General features: G+C 38.8%; 1 protein-coding gene across 3 annotated transcripts in view; it reads left to right on the top strand.

Moving 5' to 3' along the window:
* EDEM3 (ER degradation enhancing alpha-mannosidase like protein 3) overlaps nt 1-23715 on the top strand; it is a 39621-nt gene extending 15906 nt beyond the window's left edge. For 2 of the 3 annotated variants that reach the window (XM_042463568.1, XM_042463570.1), the window contains 11 exons: nt 2966-3049; nt 4005-4088; nt 6635-6759; nt 8665-8830; nt 9059-9213; nt 10232-10385; nt 11472-11666; nt 13352-13517; nt 14751-14936; nt 17011-17058; nt 20125-23715. In XM_042463568.1, coding sequence (XP_042319502.1) covers nt 2966-3049; nt 4005-4088; nt 6635-6759; nt 8665-8830; nt 9059-9213; nt 10232-10385; nt 11472-11666; nt 13352-13517; nt 14751-14936; nt 17011-17058; nt 20125-20501 — 1740 coding nt within the window. In that variant the 3' untranslated portion in view covers nt 20502-23715. The remainder of the gene's footprint in view (nt 1-2965; nt 3050-4004; nt 4089-6634; nt 6760-8664; nt 8831-9058; nt 9214-10231; nt 10386-11471; nt 11667-13351; nt 13518-14750; nt 14937-17010; nt 17059-20124) is intronic. The other variant, XM_042463569.1, reaches the window with a different exon arrangement.
* The last annotated feature ends 766 nt before the right edge of the window (nt 23716-24481 follow it).

Genomic DNA, 24481 nt, shown 5'->3' on the forward strand with positions numbered 1-24481 from the left:
TACATCATGTCTGTCAAGAAGTTTTCCAAGACCAATATGGTTACAGTATGTTGTCATCCAAGGTGTTGCATTCATATAGCAAAGAATGACAGATCTAATCAGTGTATGCTTTTAAATGTCATATTAGTTAGGTTTGTTAAAAGAAAATCTTCGATGGCTGCTGACTCTACAGGTTTTACTAGCACTATGTAATTAACATTGAAACAACATTGTGCAATTCTGTTCAGATTTTTGGAAGCTAGATTCCTTTAAAGCTGACTGGAGTACTGTATATCTGTCTCTCCCATTTGTTTTATTATAAGGCACATCAGACACCTACTGTCCTCTTGTGGTATAGTTGGGCAATAGGCCAGGCCATGCTCTGACACCACAGTAAGGACCTCTAATGCTATTTTGTTAGTTTTTTTCCTCAAACTCTTTCTTGTTATGTCTTCGATTAGTTGTTTGTTCTTTCTCTTCACCCAAGCAAACAACATACACCGGTTCTATAGCAAAGGCTTTGATTGTATAGCTCATGAATTAGTATGGATTGCATTTGATTGTCCTGTTGCATACCCTGTATTCAAGACAAGAGGCTATGTTAGCACAGAATATAGAGAAATGTTTTCTAACTGGCAAATGGATCTGGCATGTCTGCATTTTAACATCATATCTGTTTAACTTGTCTGCTGAACATACGATATGTAAAGCAGGATTAGACTCTTGAGGAAGGAGGCATGAAAATTGATGGAAGGGAAATCAACATTCAGATATGCAGATGACGTCATACTATTAGTATTAGTATAACTACAATTTGGAATGATTACTGAAGAAAGTGCAAAGGCACACTTACAGTTGGACATTAAGTAAGCAAAAATGATGACCACGGATGATGTACATCATTTTAAAGCAGGTGATTAAGACATTGAAATAGTTCAAGATTTCAGTGTCAGTTGGCTCACTCATTATTCAGAATGGAGTCTACCATCAAGAAATCAGAAGAAGACTAGGACTTGTAAGGGCAGCTATGAAGGAACTAGAAAAATCCTGAAGTGTGAAGATACATCATTGAATACTGAAGTTAGGATTGTCTATGCCATCATATTTTGCATTTCTATGTATGGTTGTGAAATCTGGAGAGTGAAGAAAGCTGATAGGAAGAAAATCAACCAATTTGAAGTGTGGTGCTGGAGATGATTTCTATGGATCCCGTAGACTGCTAAAAAGATGCATAAATGGGCCCTAGAGTAAATCAAGCCTGGACTCTCCCTAGAGGCCACACTGACTAAATTGAGACTGCAGAGAGATCTTGTAGCAACTTTGAGAATAAGTAAGGCCCAAAATGGATGGGCAGACGGGGGTGGCTTCCAGCCACTCTGGAGGCATGGCGTTTAGATGACGCATGCCCCTGGAGCAGCGCCCCAAAATCAACTCAAAATGAGTGGATCTTTTCCATTTGGGACTGCCACAGGAGGTGCCCTTGGGGCCGTGGTATGTGTTTACGGTGGTCCCAGGGCGATTGGGCTGGGAGCAGCTTCTGGCCGCTCCTTCCTGCCCATCTGTTTCACTTCAGACTGTTTTAACTGTCCTGGCTCAATGCTATGGAATTCTGGGAACTTTACTTTTGTGAGATGTTTAGCTTCCTCTGTCAGAGAGCTCTGGTGCCACAATAAACTACAATTCCCTGGATTCCCTAGCACTGAGCCAGGGCAGTTAAAGCAGTCTCATGTTTGATTATTTCTGCAGTGTTTTTTGGACCTGAATGAAAGAACTGGAAAGCCTATGCTGCAACTTCTCAAAGGTGCTATAAGATCCTTTTGCATATTGATATTGTAGACTAACATGACTGAGTGTCTAAATTCTATTTAAATTTAAGAAATTTGGCGATATCATGCAAAGATATGCTTTACTAGAAAAGACTAAATGCTTGCTAAGGTAGAAGAAAAAGACAGTAGAAAAACACAAAGACTGCATTCCAGATGAATACAGTGGACCCTTGTTATACGCTGGGGTTTGGTTCCAAGTTTCCCCGTGTATAACAAAATCCGTGTATGCTCAAGTCCCATTATATATAATGACATAGAAAAATAGTGTCCCTTATAAAAAATGGAAAATCAAGGTAAATTTATACTTTTTTTGGTACATTTTCAAACCATGTATGCTTAAATCCGTGTATAAAAAATCTGTGTATAAGAAGAGCCGACTGTAGATTCAATCAAGGATGCCACAGCCCTGAGTCTGTAAGAACTGAGCAGGGCTGGTTGATGATAGGGTGACTTGGAACCCTCTCATTCATGGGGTTGTCATAAGTCAAAGTTGATTTGACAGTACTTAACAACAACAACAAATAGAATAGTATTGAATACCAGACCATAGGGACTCAGTCTGAAGACTGATTTTAATTTTTACCATAAATGGTCACAAATTCTTGAATTTAATATCCCCATTTTGTTTATGACGTACATGACATTATGAAGCACTGTACAATAAATGAAGGTTCCCTTCTATTTCAGTGCATAGTCCTTGTTGCTTGCTGGTATGTCATTTGAATTTGTGTACTTTGAAAAACAATCCTTCTTTAAAAACCATTGTTATAAAAATAAAGGAATAAAAGCAAAGCACAAGAGGCTATTTTACATATCTTACTGGTCTTGTAATATCTGATTTGGTATTAAAAATTTCTAGGAAACCCCTTCCTCATAACAGAATAAGCTATTTTAGAAATAGATTTATTTACATTCAGGTTATAAACATCTGATTCAGTTAAATTATAAGATCTGGCGTTGTCTATCCTCTTTGAGCAGATATGCAGGATCTGCTTCCTTGTTATTTTGAATTCTCAGATTTCTTGTGCCTTGGTATTTGGTGGAGAGACGACATTAACTATATTGTGGACTAGAAAAATATATGCCATTTTTAGGATGAATAGTATCATATGTAAATGCATGTTTATAATGCAATATTACAATTTCTGTCATGATTCTAGGTATTGAAAGGTGATATTAGACCAGCTATAGAAACACATGAAATGCTGTATCAAGTAATAAAAAAGCATAACTTCCTTCCAGAGGTAAGACATTATGCACGTATTGCAATTTAGTTATTATTACAGAAAAAATAATTAAAGATGCAAGAAGGAAAAATTGATTATTACAGGAAAATTAATGTAAGGTGCAAAAAAGAAAAAAATTGATTTGTAATTAGTTGTGACTTGTACCAGTCTTCCTTCAGATATTTACCTTCCTTTAGTAATGAGATCTGGAGGCTAGCATAGTCCTTTGTGTACATGTACGTCTGCCTCTCACACATCATTAACTCTACCTATTTTCAATACTTGTTCACACAATGTGTCTTAGAAAAAAGTACATTTGAGTCCATGGTTTGTTTGCACTGTGCATTACATTTGGGTAATCCTATGAAGTTTGTAGTCAGATCACCAGTGGCCTTGAGCTGACACATGCTGTAATTTGAAGATCAATTTCTGGCCACCTCCAGCCCACCTCTTCCCCCATTCATAACACAGGCAACCAGTATGTCAGACCCTTTACTGCTTGATGACCAGTTCTGAATGCTATGTTTCTAATAGTGTTGTACAATGTTGGGGCTAGGGAAGGTATTTTAATTTATATTTTGCTCTTTTTCCACGTACAGGGTAGTATATTTGAGAGCGATAGTGGTTAAATCCCACAACATATGCATGAGGTGATGAGAATGAAGTGTGATAAATTGCCCAATTTATAATTGACTGGGGAGACCTTGACATAGCCAGAGACCACTGCTGTGTTGCCTTGACTGAATCATACATACTACATTGTTTTAAATCTACTTGAAAGTCCCAACTAGAACAGAACTACACTGTTGATTCAATGGGCAAGTTCTAGATGGAACTAGCAACTGGATTTGGTCAGTAGCCTCCAAATTTGTAATGAGGAAGAATAATAACTCTCCCTATAGCAACTGTAACCAAAGTGCACTGGAGAGGATAACCATTTAATACTTTATTTTTTTCTCTTTATTTCTTTCAGGCTTTCACAACAGACTTTCGGGTTCATTGGGCTCAACATCCTCTACGGCCTGAATTTGCAGAGAGCACATATTTCTTGTATAAAGTAAGATCACCTTAAATTCAAGGCATATTAAATCCTGTGTGCATGCTAAACTGCTTTCAAGTTGTCTGTCTACAGTAGTCTCGTTCAGGTTCTTGCAGACTCAGGATCATGGCTTCTTTGATTGAGTCTATTCATCTATAATGTGGTCTTCCTCTTTTCCTATTGCTTTCTGTCTTATCAAGCATTACTATCCTTTCTAGTGAGTCATGCCTTCTCATAATACGGCCAAAGTACGACAACCAATTGAGTCATTTTGGCTTCTAGGCTTTGATTTCAGGCTTGGTTGTTCTTGACTTTCTTCAGTAATTGTTCCAGGTCTTTGCTCTTTTCTGCTAGTAGTATGGTGTCATCTGACTATCTGAAGTTGTTAATGTTTCTTTCTCTAATTTTCATACCTCTTTCCTCTGAATCTAATCTTGCTTTGTATGTGATATCTTTGGCATACAACGTGAAGAAAAAGGGTGATAGAATGCAGCCTTTCCTGACGCTTCGGCCCCGAGACTGGCCGCTGCTGCAGATTAGAATGGACCACCGTCAAGGACCATTTCCCCCTGCTCCTTTTGCGGACAGGTTTGGGCCCCTTAGGCAGCCTTGGTGCTGCATCCGGCTGATCCAGGGCGCATGCATCATGTTAACTCCACACTCCCAAAGCAGACTGAAGCTGCCACATTTTGCCGGTTTTAGGCCAATGTTTTGGAATTCTTTCACGAACTATTATTATGTAACATGTTTGCAATATGATCCCTAGTGCTTGTTTTTTTTCTGAGCCCAGCTTGAATTTGGCATTTCTCCCTTCATATATGCTAGATTTCTTTGCTGTACAATTTTGAGTATGACTTTGTTTGCATTAGAGATTGATGCAGTGATTAGTACAATCTTTTGTTTCCCTTTCTGAGGGGATTGGAATGTATATTGAGCGTTTAGAGTCTGTGGGCCGTTACTCTTGGAGCCAACCAAAAAAGGAGCAGGAAAGATCAGCTTTTCCTGCCCCGCTGCAGCCCCAGGATGGCTTCAAGCTACTCTGGTGACATATGGCCTATAAACATGCCGCCAGGGCACCTTGAAATCACCCATATCTGGGCAGCTGCCCAACTTCCAGGGCAGTGTGGGAGCATGTAGTTTATGTGCTCCCATGCCACCCAGAGAGCGGCTTTAAAGGGCTGTCTGTTCTGGTGCATAATCTACCTGATTTCTGTATTAAATATCCATTGATGTCCTTGTCTACTGGTGTCTCTTTGGTCACTTGAACATACTGTTGTCCTCACAGAAATCCATCCGTCACTTCTTGATCCTAGGTCAAATTTTCCTTCTGTCTTTGACTCTGCTCTGCTTCCTACTTTTGTGTTCCAATTGCCTATCATTAACAAGAAGTCCTATTCTAGTATGTAAGCAATTTCTTTCTGGATCCCAGCAGAGAAACTTTCAATTTCTTCTACTTCCTTTGGGTTATGATAGATTTGGATTATTGTTGTATTGATAGGTTTTCCCTGAAGTCATAATGATATGATTCTGTTATCTCCTTTTACTTCTTTTCCTGTAATTCTTCTCACTATAAATGCCACCCCATTTCTTATCTTTTAATTAAATCCTAGATATTAGTAAGAAAGAGATTAAAAACAAAATCCAGTCTATTTTAATGGTATTATATGAATCTGTGGTGCAGCAATATGTACTGATACGGTTGCCTCTCCCCAGGAAAAATGTTATAGTTCACATGGAAGCAGAGAAAGGGACATCAAAATAGTCCAGGTTTTAGAACATCTTCCCTATGAAGACCTTCTTCTCTCTGATACAATATTCAAATTATGTTTTACTGAATAAAATTGATTGGCTGTAGGTTTATGACTAAGCAAAGTACTATTTTGCACAGCATATCTGTGAAATTTCTTACCATAGGAGGTAGTGATGTCATTTAACTTAGATGACTTTGAAAAAGGCCTGAAAAAGAACATGATACCTACACATTTAGAGTTAGATTAATTGATTTTACCAAATATTCTGTAAAGCCTTTGGAAATTATTATCCGCATCTGAACTTTACTAGACATCACTTAAAGGATAGTACTTGACTTCAAAACCCCTTGGTCTTAGTGCAGCACAGGTCACCAGAAATTTCTTAATATGTCTAAGAGATCTTCTTACTCAAGGCCAGGGGTAATAGTTACTCGGAATAGACAAATTTATCCATTTGGCAGTAAAAATATCTAGGGTATTTTACATTTTTCCTGCAAGAGACATGAGTTGTCTTCTGAAAGACTAGTGGAGTTAAGCACACAGTTCTGTGGAAACTGAAAGAATCTCACTTGGAACTCCTTGAATTTTGGCACTGCATGGTTTTCTTTAAGATTATTCTTCTATTGTATGCAGTGTGATGCCTTTTCTTCCAAATTCATATATTTTTATTAGTGTGTATGAATTTAGATCAAAGACTGCAATAGGAAGTGCCCAGAGGTTAAAATACCAAAGTAATATTCAGCATGTAAATGTCATGTGTTAATATGCAGTCTATCTCCAGATGTAAATGTAAAATATCTCCCTTTAAAACAGGCTACTGGAGATCCTTACTACCTAGAAGTAGGAAAAACTCTAATTGAGAACTTAAATAAATATGCACGTGTGCCTTGTGGATTTGCTGCTATGAAGGATGTTCGTACTGGAAGCCATGAAGACAGGTAACTAACTGAAAATTATTTTAAAAGCCTTTGAAATAATGGCTGAGATCCTGCATGGGAGACATGGCTATGACAACATAGCTAGGATCTATCTCCTTATTCAACCCCTCCAAAATCCACCTAGTATATGCCAGGCAGCTGCACCGACTGATGCTGAAGGATAATGCATTTAGCCCACTCCAACAACTGAGCCACTATGTAATGAGCCACAGTGGTTGGCACCCTTGTGGCATCACAGGTTAGAGGAGGGAGGTGGCTGGATGTATCATCCAGCTCCCCTCTTGCCAGCACCTCAGAATTCCTTGGTTTGGTGCAGCTGCCTAGCTTCTAAATTTGCAGTTGTTGCAATGGGGCACACAACTATAAATGTTAATTGCAAAAATTTGCAAGTTCATAGTTCTACTTTAATGACATTGGAAATAAGGAACAGGGTGTTATACCCATGTTGACTTGTGAAACTGAATTAAAAAAATTTGAGTGGTTTTGCTTCTGGTCGTCCAGGATATTTGTTTCTGGTTATCCAACAGATGTATGTTCTAATGCTTCTTCTAAACTTAAACTGTTTAACCACTCAACTTTATTTAATTGAAATTACAAAAATCGAAATCAAAAACCATAAAACACACTAAAATAAAGCAAGGGTTCAAATGACAAATATACCGTAGAAAGTTGTAGATCTGGAAAACAAAGATTTGGATCCAAACAACCTAAATGGAAAGCGGGAGTGAATCATAGTGCTTTTCTATGAACTCTTGTGCAAGCTAGTAAAGACTTCTTGCATTACACCTTGTACAGTGCTTTAACAGTTGGGAGCTTTAGGAGCGTCTTTAAGATATTTCTTCTCACCCAAGCTTTCCCAACTTAGTTTTTGCTGAGTATGTTGAAGATTACTCCTTTAGACCTATACAGTCCTCCCTCCACATTCACGGCCTTGATATTTGCGGTTTCAATTATTAGCAAAGTCAAGGCTCTTCCTGCTCTTCCCTACCCAATTGCTCCCTGGGCTGCCCAGGGAGTGATCAGGCAGGTGGCAGGAGCTGGAAGAAGGGAGCACTCCTTTCCCCAAGTCCCTGCTGCCCTGGAAAGGCTTGCGAGATGCTTTCCAGGGTGGAGGAAAGGAGCGCTCCTGTTCCCCCACCTCTCCTACCCTGGAAATGGCTGCCGTGGGGAGGGGTATTCACAGTTTTTCCACATTTGCAGGGGTCTTGATCCCCTAACCCCTGCGAATGTGGAGAGAGGACTGTATTTGTGTCAAATTAGATACTTTACTACTATTATGTTTATTTTATTGTACATGTTTTTGTATTATACTCTGCTTTGGTAAATAGTTTTGTTGACAGTATATTAATTTATTTAATAACATGAATAAATAAGATGCCAGTGTTGTAATTGCTACAGTACGACAAATATGCTGAATAAGGAAGCTTGAAGTTGCAGCATAGGTTATAAATGGCATTAGATTATAAAAACAGTTTGGGTGAATGATTTCGGGTTTCTCTTGTCATACAGCACTCTTGAGCTAGATCAGAAACAGCTTTCCTCTAGTGCAGGGGTGGCCAAATTATCCACCCCCACCCAAAATATGATGGGCAGGGAGGCTTCAGAGACAGCCTTGGGGGTCACATGTGGTAAGTGGACCATAGTTTGTCCATTTCTGTACCAGTGGAAGACCATCTGTAAGTTTCTTAGAAGCCCCTAATAAAGCAGCAACATCCCACCACCATACAGAAGAAGAGCTAGGACCTTTGTTGTCTAAGGAGGAGGGTGGTCAGTTCTGAGTAAGTCACCTTTTATATATCATTCTTGTACCTATTGCTAGCATAGAAATCATACACTTTCTTTGGAAAAAATAATGCAATAACGTCTTTTCTGTTGATGTTAAGAATATTTCTATTTTCTTTCCAGGATGGATTCTTTCTTCTTAGCTGAAATGTTCAAATATTTATATCTGCTCTTTACTGATAAGGATGACCTGACTTTTGATATAGAAGACTATATATTTACTACAGAGGCTCACTTACTACCTCTCTGGCTGTCTACTACAAACCAAACAGCACCTAGGAAAAATATTGTGAGTGTTGCTATTAAATTTCAGCTAATGTAATTGTAGACCAGGATTTATCTGCCATAGCAAAGCTTGTTTTACATTGTTTTACGCAATTTGCTATGGGTTTTTACAGGACTTCTTGGTCAATTACAAAGGGATTCTGTGTCTGTTCATATCTCCCTTTTTGTTGAAGAGTTTCATAAGCTATGGTTTATGATTAAGCAAATGTGTTCTTCCTCTTTTCTTTTATAGACAACAGAATACACAGAGCTGGATGATAGTAACTTTGACTGGACATGTCCCAACACACAAATCCTATTTCCAAATGATCCTATGTATGCACAGAGTATCAGGGAGCCTCTGAAAAATGTGGTGGACAAGAGTTGCCCCAGGGGAGTTTCCAGAGCGTAAGATTGGTTTATACTTACTGTACTCTACAGTTTCTTTGGGTTTGTTTTTAAAATTGCCTATAGCAAATGGCTTTGAGTGAACTGTGTGTGTGTGTGTGTTTGTGTAGTTTTAAAGTAGATCAGATTTCATTGTCATCTTATTTTAACCTTGTAGAAATGCTTCCTTCGGTATAAGTTTCCTTGCAGTACAACATGCACAAGGTTATTACACAAAAGAGCTTAATGGTGGTAAAATAGAAAAGACAAGGCAAAGTGGAAATAAACCTCTAATGTAAAGATGTTGCTGTGTATACTGGAAAAGCTTGTCTGTTGGTCACTTCTGTTGTGTTTCAGTAAGGATGCTCACTTGCTACATGTGCAGCATACCAGCATGTTGCCTACCTGGGCCATGGATTCTTGTTGTACTAATGCTGTACGTCCAGACGGAAGTATTCAGTTTGATTGTGAAATCTGTCATGTAGCTTAGAGGATAACTGCATATGGGCAGCCATTATCACACCCAAGCAGAGAGAAAAGATTGCTTTGGAAGTCTACCTAACCAGATATTTTCTTTCAAAAACTGTGAGAGAAGGGTGGATGGGTGCACAAGAGAGTGTACAAATAAGATAATGTACAAGCAAGCAAAAAGTAAAGGTTCAGAGTGGAGGGAGTGAGTGGAATGTAGGAGGGTGGTGGTGGTTTTTAACAAGAGAGAATCAGAATGATATGAGAAAGAGTGAATAAAGTGACAAAACAAGGGAAGAATATATTTTTAAAGCTCTTGTTTATATACTACAACAACAGAGTGCAGTAGTGAGAAAGCAAGGTTTTAAAGATCTAGGAAATAAGAAGAAAAATGATCTGGGGAAAAAGAAGAGTGCATTTTCCAGCCTGCTAGCTTCCAATGACTTCCCCTCAGTTTATTGGCCACTGATGGAAATGCGTGCTATATACATTCATTGTAATTGCCTTCATATGCACCTTAGGTATATTGCTCTGTTCTTAAAATTTAGCTAGACCTTATTTTCTGTCACAGGGAGGAGAATTTGGGCAATGGACCGAAGCCTCCACTGAGAGCCAGGGATTTCATGGCCAGTAATCCTGAGCACTTAGAGATACTGAAGAAAATGGGAGTCAGCTTGATTCATCTCAAAGATGGAAGAGTCCAGTTGGTGCAACATGCTATCCAAGTAAGTTTTTTCCTTAGCCTGGTCCACATCTTGACCCAGCTTTAGTCTGGGACAGATAAAGAGACAGTATCTAGGCACTTCTAAATTATGGTGTATGAAAAAGTGTTTTTGCAAATGTTTTCCCTGAATTTCTGTGAAGCATTGGGACAATATAATCCAATTTCTGTTCTGTAGTGCAATTTGTCATGTTTGAGGGTAGGACGCAGATTTTAGAAGATTCCTTAACCACTCTTTGTGAATTTGAATTCACTGTAATTTATTTTGAAGGCCCAACAGGAAATAACCATCATTAGGCCTTTTTGGGGGTAACACAAAGACCTTGGAGCAAGTCCCCAGGGATAGTCTATCTCTTCTCTGGTGGCTTTAACTAATTTCAGCGACTAGGACTGTTTTTATTTCAGAAGATGTTTGAAGTCCTCTGAAGTGTTTTACTGGGAAAGCTTTTGTCTTCCTGTTTGATTCTTTTTATATATTGATCATGTTGAGTATATGCCTTTATCATGTGGGATGCAAATACCAAAAAATGACTACACTTGAAATAACATTGTTCTTTAGAACACACACCTAGATAAACAGATATAACAGATACCTTATATATCTCACACTAGCAGTTTAACTTTGTTTGCTGAAGTATAACTGTAGGAGGATGTTCAGCTCCACTCACTCACTCTCTGCACTACTTAGCAATACTATTTCAAGTTAAGAAGAATCTGATTCAGTATAACTAACATAATATTTTAATGATACTTTTTGTATTTATGACTGATTGAGAAGCAAGACATTTTACAAAGTAGGAATATGATTATTTCTGTTCCTCTGAATCCTGTACTAGGGTTTGTCAGGACTTGTCTCTTTAGAAGAATAACTAGAAATTCATATCCTATATTTAGCCCATTTAACATGAACAGCCCAGACAACTATAGATAAACATAAGTGTGTATATGGTATGTAAAATTGACTTCAGGGCCATTAATGATCAAGCTTTCTTGAGAAAGTCTGTCCTCTCTTTTTGTCCTCAAGGAGGAATTGAAAAAACAAAGCTTTTGGACTGATGTAGGAACTTACTTGTTTGACTCTTTTCCTTAGGCTGCAAGTTCTCTTGATGCTGAAGATGGTTTACGATTCATGCAAGAAATGATTGAGTTATCCAGTCAACAACAAAAAGAGCAGCAACTACCTCCACGTGCAGTTCAAATTGTTTCCCATCCATTTTTTGGCAGGGTAGTTTTGACCGCTGGGCCTGCACAGTTTGGAATGGACCTGTCCAAACACAAATCAGGGGTGCGTACTGTCTTTGGAGCAAAAATACTAAGTCTGTTAAACTGTGCACAAGGGTGCTTACTGGAGAAATCACTCATATACCAGGTTTTGTATATCTGAAGCAGTTTTCCTGCAGACTTCCAAAAGTTAAGAAAGCATCTGAGCCTGAAAAACAGTTGGTTAATTTGGAAGAAAAAAGCTCAAAAATATTAAGTGGGATAGTGAATCACTTTCACAACAGTGGTTACTATGGACTTTATCACAAGGGGAAAAGCGAGGGTTTAAACTAACATTATCCTGTGAAAATCCACGGTGGTGAAGCTAAAGAGGACTTATCCCAGCAATAAACAAGTAAGAACTAGCAATAAATCATTCACGGGGGAATCCTGTGAATGATTTGTTGCTGTTTATTCCCTGTTTATTGCCGGGATAAGTCCTCTTTAATCGGGATGCATGTGAAAATCTTCACTGTGATCCACTATTTTCATGGCATAATGTTAGTTTAAACCCCCATTTCCTCCCCCTATTTCCCCCCATATGATAAAGTCCTATGAAAAGGGCACAGAAGAAGAGAGTATGTGTACTTTATTTAAAATAATGTGTTCTGGATTCCCTATTGCTCATCCAGCAGCCCAAGGCCAAGGTTAATCTATAACCAGATATTTTTATATCTATAACCAGATAATTTATAATAAGCACATTTCTGATTATCATGAAATATTAAAAAATATGACCCTCACACACACACATTTTCCTCCATAACATACTACCTAGCAGCCTTTTTTAATGGTTTCCTAGTTATGTAGATAGGCTACAGTAAGTATAGGAGGAATACTAAACAGCTGGAAAGCTGATGAGAAGAAAAAATGTCATTATGAGTTTAGGACAACCTTCCCAGTTTGAGTCTCTTCACATGTGATGGACTACATCTCAGCAGGGCCAGTGCTTAAGGATGATACAACCAACAGTCTAAAACATTTGGAAGAACTCAGATGTGGAAGTAAAAGGTGGAGCTAGTAAAAGGATCTGTCAGAGGGGGCCACAGCCCAGAAAATGTTTATGCTTACAGTTCATTAATCTTAAAGGTGTTCTGTTCTGTTTGCTGCAAGAGACATACATGACTAAACTTCTGGACTTGTTAGGATAAATTGTGCTAATGCAGACGGATAGTCTGGATGTTACTGAATTTGTGTGTATTGCAGTTTTATTCAATAGGAACATGGGCATAAGTTAAGTTTTTAAAAAAAAAATATAAAAGTTTTTTAAAACTAAAACTAAAAACTTTTTTTTATTTTAAAGCCAGCCTGTAGTGTAGGTTGCTGGAAAACAGTAGCCTAAACCAAATGGTTAATCCCAATAAATGTTATTGATTTTGTGGATCTAGTTGAGTTAGAAGTAACAACTGAATGTAGGTCAGGTTTCATAAAATCAATTAACTTCAAAATGGCGCTAGATTTGTGTTGCTACTTTTTATAACTAGTAAGAGCAAGGACAAATAATAACAGTATCAAGACTAAAGCTAATGGCTGCAGTTCTGTGTAGTGTGCTGGAGTTCATGGATTTAACCAGGTTTAAGTGCAGGGCACTCAGTGGAGGGCAGGACTTTGTTAGGTATATTTCCTATCATGTTGCTCAGATTTTTCACTGGAGAGAGTACAGACTTTCTACAGGCTTGATAGTCTGCTAAAACTCATTTTCTTCAACAGACAAGAGGATTTGTTGCAGTCAGTAAACCATATAATGGATGCTCTGAGATCACCAATCCTGAAACCCTGAAGGAGAAAATTGCATTGATGCAAAGAGGGCAGTGCATGTTTGCTGAAAAGGCACGCAATATCCAAAAAGCAGGTGCCATAGGTGGCATTGTTATTGGTAAGCAAAGCAAGTTACATAAAGACACTAATGTTAATTGTGTGGTTTTTGAATTAAGGTATGGATGGATTGTTCACTCAATTTGCTTTAAACTGAATGGTTTAGCCTATATTATACATTTCCCTGCAGAAGTATTTACACACGCACACTCCTTTGACTTTTCCACACTTTTTTGTGTTACAATCTGGAATTGAAAAGGATTTAATTGACATTAATTGACACCAAAAATGCAACACTGTGAAGGTGCAAAATAATTTTTATTGTGATATATTTGTTGACCCAGCATGGTATATTGACCTGAATGTTGGACTAAGACTCCAGGAGACAAAGGTTCAGATCCCTACTCAGCCATGGAAACCACTAGGTAATCTTGAACAAATCATGCTTTCTCAGTCTCTGAGGAAGGTAATGATGGCTGAATAAATATTGCCAAGAAAACCCTAGGGTTGGCATAAGTTAGAGTCCACTTGAAGGAGCATAAAAGAAGCAACAATGAAAGTAAACAAAAGCAAACTGGCATTTGTGGGTTCCATTACAAAAGCAAACTGGCACCCCAAAGGGGTGAATCCTTGGTTGTAGGACCTTTGGAAGGAACAGCCAAGGGTGCTGCCAGATTTGTACATCTGCATTCTGAAATTTCTGTCCATTCCTAGTTGTGGAATTCCCTTCCACAGAGGCTTGGTTGGCCCTTCTTTGCTTTCTTTCAGCCAGCAGGGGAAGGTCTTTTTATTTAGGCTGGCCTTTGAATTTTAACATACTGTGCATAGTTCGTATACATGGACACAGCTTCATGATGAGGATAAAAGGAAGTAGAAAGTCTACCTGCTACTTAATAGAATGTATTAAAAATGAGTTGTGCCATTCACCTAGTGAAGGGAGGCAAGCATGGAGAGGTTTGAAACAACAACAACAAGAACAAAAGACGTGCTCTTCAGGAAGAGAGAGCGCATTCTTTCCCTGTAACATTTTCCCCCTGTAACAAGGTCAAATAACTATTCTGATCCTACTATGTGTTGCCTATGCAGCTGCCATGTCTCAGCAGGCAGACTAAAATTTTAAATAAATGCCAAATTTGTGCTGTGACAGGCTTATTTAATATGTACAGTGCCATAGAATGCTACTATCTTCCACTTCCACTGCATACAAGAAATATTATATGGTCACTGATAATTCAGAAGGTTAAACTGATGCATTAATGTTAATACATCTTATTCTAACGATCTGTTCAACCAGATGATAATGAAGGAAGTAGCAGTGACACAGCTCCCCTCTTCCAAATGGCTGGAGATGGCAAGAATACCGATGACATCACTATCCCCATGCTGTTTCTGTTTAATAAGGAAGGCAGCATTATTCTTGATGCCATCCAGGAATATGAAGCAGTAGAAGTGTTGCTTTCTGATAAAGCAAAAGACAGAGGTAAGGGCAAAACAGTGTAACAGATGGAAGATGGTTGCTGCCCAATGAGTTGACAGACTAAATTTCAGCAGTTTGGGGTGTGTCCTGAAAAGATTTTTCAAATCATGGTGATTTAAAGGTGCTATTTGAATTGCTTTAAGTAAACCATTTTCACCCACGGCAAGAAAACAAGTAATCCAGATCCACTGAATGGCTTTTCTCAGTAAGCTGGCAGAGAAATACACCTTTTGGCCAAACACATAAAACTCCTTTACTTCTGCCAGCAAGCAAGCAGAGAGTCTTCCGTTTACTATAGTGTCTTCATTTGAACCGAGTAACTGTGATATTGTGTGTGTGTGTGTAAGCTACCTACCATCCAAATGCATCTACAGGGATGCACAATTCCCACCCTGACCCAGATAAACGATGCTGGAGATAAAAGGAGACTAAACATAGATGTGTTCTGATCTAGCCCCCAAATTCTGTTGTTTTAGAAAGAAATCTTTGATCACATCAACACTGTATTTACTTAAAAACTGCCCCTTTAGTCACCTGCAGCACAATCCTCTCCATATTTGCTTGAAATGTAATCCCGCTGTGTTCAAGAGGATGTATTGCCATTGAAGTGTGTACAGAATTAGTGTTAATTTTAACATATACTTCCTTGTACTTTCTGAAGCAAAACAGTCTTGATAGTGAAAACATCCTTAAATTCTGTTGCAAAATACAAAGCTTAAGTCCTTACCTGGAATAAATTGGTTGGCCTTAAGTTACTTTTAAAAATTTAATTGGATTTTTTAACTTACACCAGATTTCAAACTTTTCTTAATTACAAGAGAGATCATTTTGAACACCAATATGTTAACAATGGCTTATGACTCTTATTTTTTAAAAAAGCTTATATTAGAAAGCTCAAAATAAATAACAAGCAAGACCTCTTTTATGTTTGGTTAGAAAACTATTGCTTTGACATGCAGGTTAGAAAACTGGTATTTTTTTCTGTTACCTTTAAAAAATAATTTGGGGGCCTGTCAAGGAGTGAGTTAGGTTTTTTTTATGTTGTTAGTAATATAATATAGGGATGTGGTGGCTTAGTGGTTAAGAGGCAAAGTTTGAAGATCAGAAGGTTGGCAGTTCAAGGCCTGAGTGCTGCATGATGGGATGAGCTCCTGTCACTTGTCCCAACTTCTGCCAACTTAGCAGTTTGAAAGCATGCAAATGCAAGTAGATAAACAGGTACCACTTTGGTGGGAAGGTCACAGTGTTCGGTGCAGTCATGCTAGCCATATGACCACTAGAGTAGTCTTTGGACAACACTGGCTCTTTGGCTTACTAACGGAGATGAGCATCACTCCCTACAGTTGGTTACGACTAGACTTTCATGTCAAGGGATTACCTTTATCTTTACTTTAGTAACATGATTTTTTCCCAAAATCGTGTGCACAGTCATTCATTCTTGGGGAAATTGCAGTGGTTTCTTGTTACCCGTACACTGGGCGATCCACTCCTCAAGAAATAACTGAGGCTTGGGCATTTGTGCTCAGGGATCCTTTCAGTCTATTTGTACACTCTGGTTCCATTTCTTCTTTGTGGAACCCATGGCATGAATGCAATGCTGTGCTGTCACTTGGGCACCAATGCAACCCTTCCCCTCTCCAGTCTTTGGAGCTGCCTGAAAGTGGACTCTGGAGTGAGGGAATTCCCAATCCCTTGGAGATTGATTGTGGTGAACACAGGGAGCTGCCCTGAATAACCCTCCTCCAGTTTCCACTGGATTCTGCTGTTGTTAGTGGACGCCCAGTACTAGTCCTTTGGAACCGAATACAATATTATTTGAAAAACCATTTGACAGTTTGCAGAAAATAAAAAGTGAGGAAGGAAATCACCGTGTGCCAGAATTCTTCCTTCTGCTCCTGAAATACCAATATTCAGACAGCAAATTTCTGAATCCTCTGTCACATTTCGCAATATTGTTAGCGTGATTCCCTTAAGTAGCTACTATATTAATGAATTACCATTATACTTTCATGTGTTTGTGGATTTAAAATGCGTATGTGCTTTTTCCCTTCTTCCTCTGCTACCCTTGGAATATCAGCAACTATATTTAAAGATAAAATGATTCCAAACTACATTATTGATAGCAGTAAGTATCAGACATATCTGTAGACTTTTGCTGAGAGTTCTTTAAAAACTTAATCCTTGGATGTGTTTTATCTGGTAAAAATTAACTACAGTTTCTTAAGTCTATTTGAGGTAGTATATCTGAAGCAGCCAGGTTGTGGTTGATCAATAGATCTCCAAGGTCTAGTAATTCTCAAGTGTGCTTAAGAATCTTGGCGTCCCTCATTGAGAAGCGCAATTATGTCTGAAGAGCTTCTCAAGAAACCTTGTTTGACATGATCCATCTTCCCTCACAAGACTCAGTTAACATACTGTGGTTACACTCAGTTTGGATGATAGGAGTAGCTAAATCCTTACAGGCCGTGTTCTCCACAGTGCTCAGAATTTAACTGTGAGAAGCTCCCAAAAGTACTGGCATAAACTTAATAGAAGATCATATTTTGTTCTCAACAAATTCTACTTTGTAGATATTTTTCAAGATTCTGATTATCTAGGTTTTGGTCAGATACAGGTACTCAGATCAAGAAAAAAAAATAGGTCCAAGTCATGTTTAGATTGACTTACTATCTGATAGTTCACTTATTAATTGATCTTAGCGATTGTTTAATTTTTGGGTTCCTTTGAAATGTTTCTCAGAAAATACAGTCCCAAACACTAAAGGGCTAAAATGCTGCATCGCCTCAGAGTAGTGTAAATATCCACTTGTAGGGATACACTACATCAGTTTTACACAACCCCCATACTGAATTGCAGCAGTGTACATCACTGAATGGGACCATACACAACATAGCTGTTTGCACAAATCCACTTCCAATGCTGCCACCGGAATGTATGGCATGTTATTACAACACAAATAGCAAATTATTGAATTATTACAGTTCACAGTGATATTGTAAATTATGCTTTTAATTACTAACAGTAGTTTGTGATTCAGAAATCCTACCTGAATGGCTGAAAAGAGCTCTTTTGTGCTTTTGTGGATGTTGACTCTGCCTTTGAATCCATAGATAGGAGGCATCTGTGACACAGGTTAGTTGCCATAGACATTGATAGAAGGCATTTGCAATTAATACACATACTTCACTCCAGTTCTTCACATAGAGTCAGACTTGAGGCAAACAAGAAAGTATCAGAAAGTGTAACAATAAGTAGAGGTGTATGACAGGCCCAATTTATATGGGCATTCGCGACGCCCCTGTCATGTGCTAGGGGTTGAGTGAGGATGCACCGTCCATATTGGCCTCACCCCAACACATGACGGGGGCGTCAAAATGGTGGTGCCCTGTGCACACGGGCACCACCATCTTGATGTGACAGATGCCTAGCATCCACACGTCCCAGCGCCTTTGTGATGCCACAAGTGTGCCATTGGTGTATTGCAGCGTCACAAAGGCGCCACAAGAAGAACCTGCTTTTTGCGAGTTCTTTTCCGCAATGGAGCCGCGCGGTTTGGCCGCTGCAGCTCCCTCGTGGAGCAAACCAGGGCAGCAGGAGACCACCCTTTTTGGGTGGTCTGTATCCCGCCACAGGAATGCATTTTGCCTCGCCTTCACTTTAATTTTTATGTCAACAGTGTCATACAAGAAATGTAGGGCTTAGAATATTTCGCCAGCTTCAGTATTAGATGTACTTCCAAACTGAAACCCCGCACTCCATATAGTCATTGCTGCATTTTTCCAAGTTCCAAGGTGGGTGTTTGATTGTACCAGTGTTGGAAAAGTACTCGAAGATAGTTTCTCAGCTCTTGCATGGTGCAGAAGTCTGAGGAGCCTCTAAAGGCCTTTTCTGTGGAGATTTTACAGAACTCTTGTATGAGTTTCCCATTAGTTGTCTCTCAGAGTATTCCTACTTCCCTCCTGAGGGCTGGAACAAGACTGCTGCCTTTAGAAATGTACATCCATGGTGCTCTTCTCTGACACTGCCTGAATTTGGCTTGCTTAAATGAGTCTTGTTTGCCCAAAATACATTTTTTAGAACAACTCCAAACTCTATTACAAACCTCCTGGTTAAATTCTTCTAAAACTGTTTTGAACATCCATTGAATGTGCTCTCAATCTTCTCTTCCACCTAAGTTTAAACGCTGTGTTTGTTCATATCTTCAATCACACAAATGTGCTGATTTTTATTGTATCCTTTATATAAACTTGCATTTGGTTTATAGCCATGCTTGACATTTCACTGTAGCCCTCTCAAGAAAATAATTTATAGCTCTATGACTCCAGTGCCTTTTTGCATGAGAAGTTTAATAATATCCTGTCACGTCAAAGATTTTGTATCTGTAAATTTGGTGGAGTCAAGGATATCTCCCACTGTTTATTAAGAAGGCCAGTGTACAAGTCTTCTAGGGAAAAATTCCCTGCCTTTGCCCTTTGTTCTTTAGCAAACAGATCCCCCTGGAACAGAACAGTAGACTACCAAGAGGCAGCAGTATTTCTGCTGCTATGCAGGTTGCTAAATTTCCTTTGGCTGCTGGAAAACAAAGAGGAAAGCAGCCATAAAAAACTAGCAGGGTAAATAGAACTACAGTTGTCCCGATTTGGGGGGGATCTGTTGCAGAAAAGCTGCAAATATTGGAGCCTCGTTGTTTTTAATGGCTGTGCATGGCCCCACACTTGCACACCATTTTGTCCCTCCTGGCTACCCATCCACAGAAATTCAAAACCTCAAATGGGAAATCAGTGAATCCAGAGGGACAACTGTATGTCTTGCCTTTTAAAGCTTTTTGCACCTATGTTTTAATCTGGCAGGGGACTCGGTATTTTTATTGGCAGCAGAAGGGAGAGTTTTATTATACATTTTAATTTTAGTTATTTAGTAATTTAATCTCTTATTAGGAGTGGTTGTTGTTTGACAAATGAAATCAAACAAAGTTAATTTTTAGTCTGCTTTCTATATGTTAATGTACAAAATTATGGCGGCCTCTGGCTATAAACCATGTTTACATGACATGACAGTATTACTTGGGAAAAGCAAAGAAAGGGGTTTACGCTCCAGAGTCATGTTATAGTTCAAAGTGGAAAGAAATACCAGGAGCTTTGGAAATAATGTTTTTCTTTTGTCACTCCATTGTTCTTCCTCCTTCCCTCAGATTTAGAAATGGAAAGCATGGATCAGAAGTCATCGGACAATGACTCTCATAATCAGAGGTCAGAAGAAATCTCAACAGATTTGAACTTGAACCCTCATGACCCTGAAGGTGAAAGTGGCTTGAATTCACATACAGAGTTAGGTAGCAATAGTGTTTCACTTCCAAACCAGGATTCGTGTATTCCTAAACTACAAGAAACTAATAGTGACAGTCATATGTCAGAACTGGATAATAATCCTGAGGAACAATCAAAGACTGAGACAGATTCCAATCCCAGTAATAGCTGGGATAATAAAGGTCAGTCTGTGGAATCAATATTGGCTGACTGGAATGAAGACATAGAAGCATTTGAAATGATGGAGAAGGATGAACTATAATTTCAAATAATGTGCACATGGGACTACAAAATGGTGAACTTCATGGAGGATAGTAAGGCCCTGATATCTGAAAATTAAACAGAATTGTTCAGTATTGTGACAACTAGCCAGGTTTATCAGCAAAACCCAGCATGTGTTGTAATTTGTTTTTGTTTGTTTTCCCTGTTTTTAAAAATGGGAAAGTGCAATTCACCCATTTGCAGGGTTCCTTTGCATGGTTCCGTAATGCAGGAAGTTCATTCAGGGAAGGATTTGAATTCTTCCTGTGTTCCAGATTGCTGTGGGTTAGCTTGCCTTAGCCTTAGGAGGCAGAGAATGAATGCAGTGGGATTAATGCACCACTGAGTCTGTATGGCTAGTTGGGGCATGTTTTCTTGGCACATGTTGAAGGCCCCAGGCCAGCTGTTGCATCAATGCTGTTTCAAGGGTCAATACTTGTATCCCAGAAGCCTTTATGGAGACATGATAGAAGGTACTTCAAGCTGTTGTGCCTTTATGATGAGGGCAGAACAACAGGCGAACTGTGATATGTCCAGTGCCACTTAATAATAGAAAGTGTGCTGTACCTCCTTATCACTTCTTCCATTTATTACTTTGAAGAATGACCAAGAAAAGTTGGATTTCTCCCTCTTACATTCCTAGTTCAAATCGAGATAGTTTATAAACCAAAGGCAATGTATTCTCTAAAAAGATAATTTTGAAACTTGAGTCTAGGTCATGGGGCTGGGGGAGAACCTCTTTTTACACTCCCATTAATTTGATTTTGAAAATTCATCATTAAGTAGTAAACTAAAAAACTAAGCCAAAACTAGCATCTTTGACAATTTATGGAAAAGGTACTACAGTAATCAATATAGGGATGGAACTTGTTTTGCTTTGCGTTTGTATAAAAGCCTTAGATTGGTACCATCTCTATTGCTGTACACAAAATTTCTTGTTTTCCATTTGGACAAAAAGGCCAGTCGCTTTAGCTAAAGATAATGTTCCTAGTGTAGTGTGAAGTCAAGGAAAGACTGGTATCACATGTAGATTCTTTCTAAATTGTAGTAGGAGTACTAGTTACGTATGAGAGCAATCATGTTTTATAATGTCTTAAATTTACAATGAGGATCCTTTTAAAAAACTCAAAATGTAGAGGAAAAGCGGATAATACAGTTGTGTCTAACGCAAAGCTGCCAGACTTTATTTATATTCCATCTTAAATTACTCACATTTTTTATATTTTTTTGTTTCTGATGATTGTTTGCATTTTGGAAATTGCTTTTACACAGCAGCGTTGTGTGCTTTGCCTAGTTAGCCACTTTATGTACAACTGATTTTGAGGGGAGGATTAGCGGGATGTCTCTGACAGTGTGTAGTAGAAAGAAGGGACGCTTGTATAGTGCAGGAATATTTGAGGATGGGTCTTTGCATCTCTCTAAAGGATCCTTTTTCCCCCAGGCTTTTGGGAAATGGCAGCAACCCTCGAATGTAGCACTTTACTTTCCCCGTAGAAGTGAATGATAACCATTGACTGTATCTGGCACAAGTAGGACATATAGGATGATATGTAGGATCCACCAGACCTGCTCTCTCTGTTGTATCCCTGTTGAAGCAATAGCTGAGGTGTGGAGCAATGGTTGGGTTGCTCCTTGCTTCATGCGCTCCTGATTGTTTCTTGGTCCTATTGTATGGCACAAATGAGTTCAAACGTGTGAAAATGTACAGGCGTCAGTATCTTCCTAAGACCATGCTAGTCAGGTGGAAAGCCTGTTGTGCAAAAACTGAGCAGAAAACAGTGGTGATGAATCTTAGCAGACAAATAAGTGTCCTTTCAACTTTTTTCACTTTTATTTTATTTGCACATACTATAAATCTTACAGCCAGGGCTCTCAACTCTTTGTGGAGGTACCTTGATTGAATTATGTTTAGTCTTAAGGCTCAGTTTGTAGAGGATGCAATATTCCTTCAGGGAATTTGGATAAGGGTTTCTCTAAAGTGTCCTTTAGTAGCTTAGGCCCGGTGTGGAGGAGAATGTGTGTTTCCATGGCCCACAAAAGAGCTCCAGCAGTTTGGGGCCAAGCATACAAAATGCACTAAATAGACATTAGTCTTGTAAAAAAAGAAAGAAAGGCAAATCAGTTCTGCATGTCGAGTCCTAGTGCCACTAAAGCTTTTTTATATATTAACTGTGATGTAGCCTAACTTAACAACTTGTTATTTTCTTTTGTCCTTGAGAAGAAATTGCTCATTTGGTGTTTTCTGGTAAAAGTGATTCTCTAGACATTATATCTTGAAAGGCATTTTTGGCAGGATTATAGTGGCTTCATACAGCAACCACTAAATTTTCATTTCTTCCTACGAATAATTTATTAAGAGTTTGCACTACCTGCTACTACTTGTACATAGTCCATAAGATGGATTTTAGGTTGTCTGACACGAAGCATGTGCAAGTGGTTTTGGGGTTTTGTTATTGATTTCAGGGATTATCGAAAGACTCCCTTGCCATTAGAAAGGAGCATCTGGAAGGTGGTAGTCTACCTCAGATATAGGTTGCCCTTTTTTATATCTTAGTTCTTCATCACAGCCATAATCTTGTTTCACAATAACGGAAGGTTTACATGTTATCAGATTTGGAAACTGCTTTTAGGAAAGAGGTTACTTAATTATGAATTGATATCTCCATATCACAACAGAAGCCCTTTTTGGACAAGCATGTATCTGTTAAGAGGAGTGTGTAAATCTTAAGCCCTCACACCCTCCACCCCTGAGCAGAAAGTAATCCAGGTGCTGGCACAATATTGGGTTCATCTTGGATCAAGGGCCTGCTTGTCTTGTACACCTCTTTCAACATGGGTTTACTGAGAGCAGATGCATAGAGATCCAGGGATGATCATAATACCCTACAGCCAGGACAGTAGAGGGGACATTCTATGAATGCATAGCATACATCCAGATTTTTAAAGACTTTTTACCAGCCCAATTTACAGCCATATATTTTCTTATGATGTAATTTATGAAAAGTCTAAAGGGGTGCTGTTAACACTACTGTTGTTGGGTTTTATTGTCTGGTGATTTTAAGTGTGTATAGTATTCCTAAGGGCAACTGTGTACTGTGATGTAAAAGTCTGAGCTCAAAATGTACATAATCTTTGTATATAAAATTGTGTACTTGATTATAATTACTGATTGTAAAGATTTAATAAAACCTGTAAATATCCTGGTCAAAATAGAATGCCGGTTTGATCTGTAAACTGAGGATGGCAGAGGCGCTTGGGAGTTTGCTGGTCTATCGCTGAATCAGCTGTGTCCCCCTCCTCCAACTTCATTCACACACATACGCTTACCCAGTATCAAAGTATCAAACATATATGCTCCCTACAAGAGGTATGTGTCAATTCTGTGTTTGTTTTGAAGATGCACCAAAGGGCATTGAGGATGCCTCCATCTCAATGCCCAGGAAAGCAGCAACCACAACATTGTGATTTTCCATTTACTTTATGTCTTGGTCTTCAATTTCTTCTTTTCTCTGCATTCTGCATTTCTTGGCCTAATTTATTATCTGATTCTCTCTGGTCTCCAAAGATAGGCTCCATTTTCTGGGTTCCATTTTCTACCTGATTCCTCTGTTTTCATAGCAATTAAAAAATCATTTTCTCTCCTCACTTTCCCTCCTCTGTCTCGATGGTTTTGTGCAGGAAAAATGTTAGCAACTCGTCCACAAAACAGAATTTGCTGTCCTTGATAAACATTGGGATTGGTAAAACAGTCTTTGCCCTGCAGCCTGCCTCCTCTCAGAATCTGTTGGTGGCATGGACTCCTGACTAATAGCTAAACCATGGCATCCCATGTCTACTCAAAAGTAAGTCCTGTTGAATTCAGTTTGGCTTTTTTTCAGGTAAATGAGTATAGGATTGCTGTATCCAATTTGAATCAGCCCATTTCCCCAGATTATTTTGCAAAGGCCCTTTAAGGCATCTAAAGTACTCTGGTTTGCACAC

The sequence above is a fragment of the Sceloporus undulatus genome, chromosome 4 (assembly GCF_019175285.1).
Source record: "Sceloporus undulatus isolate JIND9_A2432 ecotype Alabama chromosome 4, SceUnd_v1.1, whole genome shotgun sequence".
In the NCBI taxonomy this organism is placed as follows: Eukaryota; Metazoa; Chordata; class Lepidosauria; order Squamata; family Phrynosomatidae; genus Sceloporus; species Sceloporus undulatus.